Source organism: Myotis lucifugus, unplaced genomic scaffold (genome assembly GCF_000147115.1).
Source record: "Myotis lucifugus unplaced genomic scaffold, Myoluc2.0 scaffold_9, whole genome shotgun sequence".
NCBI lineage: Eukaryota > Metazoa > Chordata > Mammalia > Chiroptera > Vespertilionidae > Myotis > Myotis lucifugus.
The window spans coordinates 13,619,322-13,629,661 of NW_005871057.1; the positions used below are offsets into that span (position 1 = coordinate 13,619,322).

A 10,340-nucleotide genomic window follows, 5' to 3' on the forward strand; every position below is an offset into this window, starting at 1 on the left:
ACAACAATACAATTGCATTATTTGGTATTAATACACTGTGAAAGAGACAAAAAATATCTTTGAGTTAATTACTTAACTCTGTGTCTGTTTTATTTATTTAAAAATTGTAGGCTGGCCCTGGCCAGATGGCTCAGTTGGCTGGAGATCGTCCCATACACCAAAAGTTTGTGGGTTCGATTCCCAGTCAGGGCACATACCCAGGTTGCAGATTCAATCCTTGGTTGGGGAATGTTCAGGAAGCAACTGATGGATGTCTCTCTCTCTCTCTCTCTCTCTCTCTCTCTCTCTTCTCTCTCTTAAAAAAATAGTCTATTCTACTGTGAAAGAGGCCTCTTTGAATAGAAAAACTAAACTGCACAGATGAAAATGGCGGCCTAGAACAACTGGAAATGTGATTTCTGTTTTAAACCTATGAATGTTATCCAAATATCGTGTCTGAAATATTAGTGTATTAAATCAATTTTAGATTGTTGAAAATGTGTTTAAATAATGAGAGTCTGAAGGAGCCTGAAACAATTCATTAAATCCATTGGGACTGGTGGTTTGATTTCATTTCCATCCAGGCGCAGGTAGCTCAGATGAGGTCCGTAACTGAAGGAGTCTTGGTCTGCAGGCAGTGTGGTAGTGGCAGGACATATTACAGAGACGTTCACATCTAGAGAGACAGAGAAAGCATGAATGAATGAATTAGAACACAAGAGACTAGGGGAAGGAGGACAAAGAAACTATTACAACAGACTATGAGGCCAGCCTTATGATCTAGAAAGTGACAAACCATTTTTTTGTAAGTTGGGGGTAATGCATATCTGTTTTATAAAATTGTTCCTGAAAAAATAGGCAGCACATGTATAGTCATCTGACTCCATATTCTGCTATATGTAGTACGGAGCACTAGAAAGGACACATTGTTAAAAGCTGCAATGAAAACAAGTGAGATAAGGCATGCTTAGATTACCATAGGCTGAGACAGGTAAGACTTAGGGTATTAGAGACAACAGTTCAGAGTTGGTATGGAAAGAATAGGTAGGTGCATGGGTGGATAGATGGATGGATGCATAGGTGGAAAATCAGTCATTAAAGCGCTTGAAAATTACCTTAAAATGCAGAATTTCAAATCAATAGTATATAATGACAAGTTTTTTTAAGTACAATTAATATAAGTGTATATAAGTAACACATAAAAATAACTTGAATCTTTATACTTAAGTGTATTTAATGGGAATGGAAACATTTGCCCAAGAATTGAATAACAAAGAATTCAAGCCAGGAAATATCCCATCAGCCTTTTCAGATGGTTAGGATGTGAGAAACTGTGCACCTGCCTTGGGTCAGAGCCCTTGGCATCAATGATTATACTGAGATGTAGGAGATTTGGGAGAGAAGTCCTGCTAAACTACCAGAATTTGGAGAAGTATAATAGCTGATCTCAACCATGAATCCTAATACTGCGTTTAAATCCCATTTTGAAACTACTTGGAGCAAAAGTTCTTCCTTAGAAGATGAGACCCACCTAGCTTGGGCCATGACCCCTTCTTTGGGTCCGTTGGCACATAGGCATTTATATTGCATTGAAGGATTTATGCTCACAGTGAGGTTGCTTTGCTATGATCTTATGCCATTTCGTGAATTGAACTAAAAATGACTCATATTTGTATGGCAGTCTTGTGTTTATAAAGTTATTGTTTTCACATACATTATCATGCTATTACCACACAGCCTTTATCAGGTAATGTTATTCTCCCCACTCCTGGGTCTTGTGGGAGTAGTGGTTGAGACAGGTCAGATAATGCACACCAGGTATTTCAGCAAGTGCGGTCAGAGCCGGATCCCAGCCTAGTCCTTTTCCTACTGCACAGGGCCCCTTGCCTCCTGGAGAGAGCGTGTCCTTCTATGTACTATCTCCTCATCCTTATCACCCCTGTGCTCATAACCAATGCATGTGTGAATAAATGGAACAGAAGAAACATGTGTTCTAAATTAGTTATATTTTATAAATTAATTATGTGTTTCTGAGAGGCCACCTAGAAGTAACATAACATTTTGCCAAATTTAAAGTCCCATAAAGAGTTCAGAAGAAATAAGTGTTGCCATTATTTTGCATAAGACAAGTTCACTGCCTTGTAAATTCTGAGAACTCTTCATATAAAAGGTGCATTTCTTGGAAAGCACTTTATTAACAACTATAGCAGATTATGTGTCCAGAAGAACTAAGTACTTTAACAATTGTTATAACACAGTGTGATATAATGGTGAGCCAATAATTATATCCAGGGAAAAACTCATTTTAAATTTATTCTCTTGGAGTATTAAAATGACCATGCTTTATATCTACATTAAGAAGCAAAAAACTCAATTGCTCTTTGTTGGTGTTATTGCTATTAAAATTATTGATAAAAATTTTTCTAAAGTTTTATATTCTCAGAATTTAAGAAAAATGTGCTGTGGTTATTCTGTGTGAGTGCAGGAAAAAATATTTAAAATGAGAAGTCCTGGGCTCAGGTTCCTGCTATTATCTTTATTCTTTGTTTTTAGCAAATATCTTCCCCTCATTGAATGCCTCAGTTCCTCTTTTGTTATAAATTCCTAATAACGGCATACAAGGCTCTTTTAAGGATAATTGTGGTTCTCAAAGTGGGGTCCCTGGACCTGCAGTATCAGAACTTGCCTGAGAACTAAATGATGAGGCCCCACCTCAGACGCTTGAGTCAGACACTAGCCCTCCAGGTGACTCTGAGGCCTGCTAAGGTATGAGAACAATTCAATAGGAAGACATGAGAAAACACTTTGCAAAAGCTCTCTAAAATGTTAATGAAGGTACTAGAGTCCTTTTCTTCTTTGTGTCACTTTGTATAATGCTGTAAGTGCTGGCATATGTGCCCAGCTGTGTGTTGAACTTGGCTACTTCACTACTGAACACCCTCATCCTCAAATTCTCAGGGGAATCCCTAATTCACAAAAAGGGACTTATATGAAATCACTGTAAAGTATCTTCCCACAGCAAGTATTGATGAGGCTTTGTTGTCAGATAAGGAATGCACCTGTAGAAGTACAGAATTCTCATCAGGAAAAAATACACATATTTACGTCAATATTGGCTGGTGTACCATCAGGTTCAGTGAAACAGACTCTATTAACATTTTTGTTGCCTCTTTTGCTTTTGACTACAGGATTAAACAACATGTCTCATCACCATGGAAAAAGAACTGTTGTGGCAGCAACCTGCTTATTACTTCCTGGATTTTTAAGCTCACGTATGCTGTTAGAAAAACCAGACAGATCTTGAAATACAGAGTAGTACCGGGTAGAAAAATGTTTATTCTTATAAATGGGATGTTTACGTGATTACATACTTTAAGAAAATCTTAGATTGTAAAACCGGGCAGCATAACTTTCTGACAATTATCTGTGTTATTTTTCTACAAACCGTCTAACCCAGTGGTTCTCAACCTGTGGGTCGCGACCCCTTTGGCGGTCGAACGACCCTTTCACAGGGGTTGCCTAAGACCATCCTGCATATCAGATATTTACATTACGATTCATAACAGTAGGAACATTACAGTTATGAAGTAGCAACGAAAATAATTTTATGGTTGGTCACAACTGAGGAACTGTATTTAAAGGGCCAAAAGGTTGAGAACCACTGAACCTATTCTCAATTTAGGCATGCATTTGCTAAGGTTGTGCAGGAGAAGTCTCCTCCAGATTGCCTTCCTAGAGGGCTTGTGCTGGGATTGAGGATGCACGGATAGGTGCCTGGCTGACACCAATGCTCCTGTGGCTGCAGGAAGACACTGCCCGCTTCTGCACACAGTCGGCTTGATCTCAGGCATAACTGTGAAGGTGCCAAGTTGCCTTCAATGCCTCTCTAGCCTCTTCTTTCTACAACCACTTCTTTCCTTGATGGCACCTCTGCCTCCAAGACACTTGACACTCACCTCCCTCTCCCTTATCCAAAGTTATTTCCAGGAAAGGCGAGGGTATTGTACCTTGGAGATTGCCATTAGTTCTAAGGAGGTGCCCAAGTCCAGGGACATTGGCTTTCGTTTACATTGAGCACAGCCTTAAACTATAGGATTGGTCCCCAGTACATGGTTCCCAGGTGATGCAGCAGTCTCAGCATCACCTGGGAACTTGTTAGGGATGAAAAGTCTCTGGTCCCATCTAGACGTACTCAATCAGAAACTCTGAGGTGGAGCCACAGGCCTGTGCACACTAAAGTTTGAGAAACCCACTGATCTAAAGCAGAGACTCTAATGAGGGCAGCAGGCACCAGCTGAAAACCTCTAAATCACGTTCCTTCTGTTACTGTTCATGAGGCTGTGTGTGCCTGGGACACTTTCTTAAATAAGTCTGTTCAGTGAGGCGGAACACACAGAATCTCCTTGGAGTTAAAGAAGATGGAGGCATTTCGTTTCTCCAATAGCTAACAGCCCCCTATGGATCCCTGAAGCCCACTTTTCAATCTGCAATTTGAAGATTGAAACTTTTTGGTTCATTAAAACCATCTGTTAAGAGATAAAAGTAAATACACTTTAAACATTAAAAATACACTTTGAAAAATCTAAGGGCAGCTTAGTCGGAAAAGAAAACCAACAAATTGCTCTTCTTAAAGAACATATAGAATACACTTAATGACCATGAACATTCCAATCAAAGACACGCCCTGATGGCTACTTACTTCTAATTTTGTTATGGTCCAGGTGCAGGTGCTGAAGATGAGCATTGATTCGGGGCACCTTTGTGAGTCGGTTGTGAGACAGCTGGAGATCCAGAATGGATGACACATCAAAACCACTAGAAGGGAGACCTGAATCGGATAACTTGTTGTGGTTGAGTCTCAAGAAGGCCACTTTAGGAATCACATTAAAATAATTTTCTGGTATTCCCTCAATGGAATTGTTGTCTAAAAAGAGTTGCATTGTGTTGGCTGGTAATCTTGGTGGCATATTCCTCAGGGCATTCTTGGCCATATTTAGCTGCATGAGATTCTTAAGTCCCTTAAAGGTGTCCCTTTGAAAGGCATTGTCTAATAGTTTATTGTGTTGCAGGTCAAGAAGAGTCAGGTTCTCCAGATTGCTAAAGGTCCCTTGAGGAATTCTAGACACCTTGTTTCTAGCTAATTGTAATTGCTCTAAACTTCTTGGCAATGGAGAAGGAACCTCCTCTAGCTCATTATCTTCCAGAAATAAGAAAAGCAGCTTCTTTAGTTGGCTGAGGGCTCCTCTTTCAATTCCATCGTTGGTTATTTTGTTCTTGTTTAGATTGATCCACCTCAGCTGGGTGGCATTCTCAAATGGCTTCTCAGGAATGGTTTCTATCAGGTTGTTTTCAAGATAAAGATACCAGATCCTTGAAGGAATAGCAGGGATTTCTTTGAGACCACGATTTTCACAGTATAAAGCGGTAGGAAAACTGGGGGGACAGAAACATTCCCTGGGACAATCGAAGTCTTGCTCATTAAAATCCTCTGGATCATGGACCTCATAGACCTGTCTCACAGTTCGAGTCCACACAGAATCTGTTATGAATGCCACCCAGATGAGGAAACAGATTGTGGTTGCCATGATAGTACCTGTAGTAAAGGATTCAACTGTTAGATATTGAAGATCTCTAAAGAGAGAATGGTGTGCACTAACATGGTCAGTAAACATTATTTCTTTGAGCAGAAAGTAAACACATATCAGCCTTTTATACATAGACAGTAATTTATACCCATTCATTTAGAAGGCACTATATGCAAAGCATTTTGCAAACACTGAAACTGACTCACCAACTTGTAACTTTCTGGTTTTAACCTAATCACAATGAAAACTGAAAAGCAAATTTTAGGAGCTATAAGTGCTTTTCCATTTCAAGCTACTTAATGCAAGGAAGTTAACTGAAATCTGGAGTTGAATAAAATAGTACAAAAAAATGACCTTTAAATAATTCACATTGAGAGTCTGTGTTGTTCCTAGGAAGCAGGCATATGCTTTTACTTTTATTCCTAAATGAGCAGAACATCTGGATGAGATTTCCCAGGCTCTGGGCCTTGAACCAAAGAAAGAGCAATCAGAGAACGTTTTAGCAGTTTGTTTTGAGGAACGTTTTAAGATCTGAAGAAAAGTGTGTGATTAATCTCTTACTCTTTTGCTCAACTTCTCAGGTAAGTTTTATTTTGGGGTTTCGGGGAGAAACTTCTAATATAAGTATAGAATTAAGTTGTTCAGTCAAGAAATTTGAATTATGAACTCTATATCACAATTAGGTAAATAATGCATTTAATTATGGCATTTTTATGTTGATAAGAAACAAAACAAAACAAAGAACATGCTTAGGATGCAGGGAGGGCTCCCAATTTTCAGTATGGCCACTAACAAAGAATAGGTTAACACTTACTGATATATGAAACATCTAAAAAACATGAATCCTTCCCATAGTATATAAACAAATCATAGGCACAATAAAATATTTTAACAGGAAAAAACACATATATGTACCAGTAACATTCGACCAATATACATTTAGTTCAACTGCTTGGTAATAAGGACCAAATAAATTTTACTAATTCCTTAAAAAAAAAAAGATAAATCAAACCAGCGTCACTTGTGAAATGCTAACCTTTCCATTTTGCTGCTAAATTGAGGGAAATGACAAGTGCAGAGCTGCTTCCACAAGCTGTCAAAGTTCTTACAGTTGCAGAATGCCGCCCTGGTCCTCTTCCAGCAGAGACAGTGAAATAGTCTTTTTTCCTTCAGAATCGGGGTTCATTTTATTTATTGAAGTTGTACCCATGCCTCTGATGGATCAGAACTTCAAATTCTTAACATTAAGGTTTTAAAAGTGTAAAATAGTTTACCTTGCTGTCCAGGAAATATACCGTTGAGTCCTGTGTCTGGGTCTGAAGTTTGCTGAAACTCAGTTAAGGAAAAAAAAAAATCTTTGCCTCAAGTAATTTGTTTTTATTTCATGCTGACAAGCCTCCTGTGATAAAAAATAAAGCTTACTCTGACCGGTCACCATGAACCTTTTGATCTATTGTTTCCACTTTGACAGGGCGTTGGAACCTGCTTACCTCAGCCGTCTTGGATCTTCTTCCCCCCTTCCTATTGGTCACTGCTCATTCACAGTAATGGATTGACCCAGACTCCACCGTCGTGTTTTTAGGAATCCTCCCTAATATATATGCACCAGTAGCTCCAACTTTAACCCCTCCAACAACCACAGCACCTCAGTACCTACACAGCCCAGCACAGGAAATTCTGACTTTAATCTCAGGAAATTATAACAGTGATTCAGGGCAATTTTCACCCTGAGTTCACAGTTCCAATGATATTGTAATGTACTAATTTCTAGACCTGATTTATCAGCAGGCAACTTACGGCAGTTTTGGTTTCACGTGTAGCAAAAGAGACTTTAAAGCAATTGTTTTCTGGAAGAACTTTTTAAAAAAATGGATAAAAAAATAATTAAAGACCAATGTTCTCTGTTTATATGAAATTATGGTTTTGTTTGTTTCTCATATAAAACAGATTCTGGAATCCTATTTAGATATATTGTGTTTGATTAAGAAAAAAGAGATAGAATATATATTTAAAAATTTTAAACATGAAATCAGGGAAACTATAGCTAATGTTGGCACTAAACATGGTGTTAGGCTCTGTTTTATATAAATAATTTTCGTGTCTCTAATTCCTACTGGAAGCTTTATTCCAAATACTTTTTAAATGCATATTCTAATCACCATAACACATTTTACTTTGAGTTTATTATGAGACACTGTTTCACTGTTATTTTTTTTCATTAACACATATGTCTAAGTAATGTCTTCTAGTTTTTATATTTAAGGAAGACATTGTTATGCCTTTTGAGGAAAGATGCAGATTTTTAAAGTCTCATTTTCAGATATTGTTTTATTGATTGATTGCAATTTTGTTTTTCAAAATCTGTCTTATTCTGGAACCAGGAAACTTAATTTCTATGACTCATTCAACACTGTTCACATCGTATTATGAAAGATAGAACGCAGGGAAGAGTGGAGAGCATTAGGTTCAAAGGACCATTTCTGAGCCTCCTCTGTGCTCCCTCCTAACCATCGCAGGTCAATTAGAGCTCCGCTTGTCATCTGTAAGATAGTAATGGACTACCTCACAGCGTGGCCCAATGAGTATCGACATGTAAGCCTTTCTTTATTTCGTGTTAGCCTTACTGTTTCAACTGGAAAATGCATCCAAGTTTAAGTGCTTTTAGAGACGAAGTTCTGATTGAAACATGATCTCTTCTTAGACTTACAGGAACACTCATATCATATTTTAAGACAAAAAATCAAATATTATTTGCTTTCTCACAATTATATCTCTCTACAGCAGATTTTTCTTTCTCTTTGATTGTTTTCTAAACCCTCGGGATAGAAACAACAGATGACCTTCGAATCCACCCAGCCCCCCTTCAGCTACATTCGTATTTATTTATTTTATTTTTAGGAAAACTTACTTCAGTCATTGTGTAATATTATTACACAAATGTTGCTACAATTTCATTGTAGGAAAATTAGAGTAGTATACTGGCTGGCTGCCTTCAATCTTCATTTCCTTCACCATTCTATCCGTGATCTATACACCAAAAATATGGCTTCTCATCTCTCCACTTCCCTAAAACCTTTCTGACAAAAATCAGCAATAATCTATTTACTAACCTATTGAAGTCTGTTAGTGTTTAGCTTACTTGAGTTGTGGCTTTTAGAATGCCGACCCTTCCCTTTTATTTTCTTTTAGTTCCTCTGATATCATTTTCTTAGTTTTTAGTTCCTTTTTCTGTGTATCTCTCTTTGTCTATGTCCCAAAGTTCTCTCTTTCCTTTAAAACACTTTTAAAAAATCTTTATTGTTGAAAGTATTACATACGTCTCATTTTTCACCACATTGACCTCTCCCATCCCACCCCCGCCCCCACCCCAGGTCTTCACCACCCTGTTGTCTGTGTCCATAGGTTATGCATATGTGCACATGAGTTCATTGGTTGATCTCTTCCTTCCCCTCCCCTGCCTTCCCTCTGAGGTTTGACAGTCTGTTGGATGCTTCTATGTCTCTGGGTATATTTGTGTTCATCAGTTTACTGTATGTTGTTCATTAGATTCCACATATGAATGGGATCATGTGAAACTTATCTTCTCTGACTGGCTTATTTCATTTAGCATAATGCTCTCCAGGTCCATCCATGCTGTTACAAATGGTAAGAGTTCTTTCTTCTTTATAACTCCGTAGTATTCCATTATATAGATGTAGAAAATAAACAAATGGGACTACATCAAAAATAAAAAGCTTCTGCACAGCAAAAACAAAACAAAAAAAAAACTATCAACACAATAATAAGAGAACATATTTGCTAATGATACATCCCCTAGCAGTGGTCGGCAAACTGCGGGTCGGCAAACTGCGGCTCAGCAAATTGTGGCTCGTGAGCTGCAGTTTGCTGACCAAGGCCCTAAGGTGTTAACCTCCAAAATTTATAGGGAACTCATAGAACTTAACAAAAGGAAGATAAGCAATCCAATTAAAAATGGGCAAAGGACCTAAATGGACAGTTCTCCACAGTGGACATACAGAAGGCTGAGTGACATATGAAAAAATGCTCGAAGTTACTAATCCTCCAGACGATTCAAATCAAAATGACAATGAGGTACCATCTCACACCTGTCAGAATGGCTATCATCAACAAACAACAAATGACAAGTGCTGGCGAGGATGTGGAGAAAAGGGAACCCTCATACGTTGCTGGTGGAAATGCAGACTGGTGCAGCCACTGTGGAAGACAGTTGGGAGTTTCCTCAAAAAATTAAAAATGAACTCCCATTTGACCCAGTGATCCCACTTCTAGGAATATATCCCAAAAACAGAAACACTCATCAGAAAGAAGGTATGCACCCCTATGTTCATAGCAGTGCAATTTACAATAGCTAAGATTTGGAAACAGCCTAAGTGCCCATCAGCAGATGAGTGGATCCTCTAACATTTTTTAAAAGTGTTTCCAGCATTTAGAGCATTTTGACATTCTGTCCTCTGTTCTGTGCTCTTTTTGCTGGATACACATTTCCTGTGTTAGTCTATGCTTTTAACTATTATCTCTATTATGATGACTCCTGAGTACCTCTCTGCAAACCAGCCTCTCAAAGTTCTGCCCTCCAATGTGGGTGTATTGTGACTTTCTAGAAATCCCCTGTTGCATGTCTCAAAGGCACTTAACTAAAATAAAATTTACTATCTTCCTTTACTTCTAAGTGCTCTTGTTATTTTATACTTTTGAGTGGCACTATCATGTTATTCAGTCTCCTAAACCAGAAATCTGGAAATCATTATTAACTTT

At 38.2% G+C, this 10,340-nt stretch overlaps 1 protein-coding gene across 1 annotated transcript; it reads right to left on the bottom strand.

Moving 5' to 3' along the window:
• Positions 1 to 322: 322 nt before the first annotated feature.
• On the bottom strand, positions 323 to 7,077 carry KERA (keratocan). Its single transcript, XM_006084014.3, has 3 exons — positions 6,839 to 7,077; positions 4,679 to 5,572; positions 323 to 655 (listed from the first exon to the last, which is right to left on the bottom strand). Exons 2-3 carry the CDS (start codon positions 5,562 to 5,564, stop codon positions 483 to 485), a joined length of 1,059 nt encoding a protein of 352 aa, XP_006084076.1. The 5' UTR covers positions 5,565 to 5,572; positions 6,839 to 7,077; the 3' UTR covers positions 323 to 482.
• Between the last annotated feature and the right edge of the window lie 3,263 nt (positions 7,078 to 10,340).

Coding starts and splice junctions, on each gene's coding strand:
- KERA (XM_006084014.3), bottom strand. CDS start 5,564: ATGGCAACCACAATCTGTTTCCTCATCTGGGTGGCATTCATAACAGAT. Junction 656..4,678: donor GGACCATAACAAAATTAGAA/GTAAGTAGCCAT, acceptor CTGTCTCTCTAG/ATGTGAACGTCTCTGTAATA.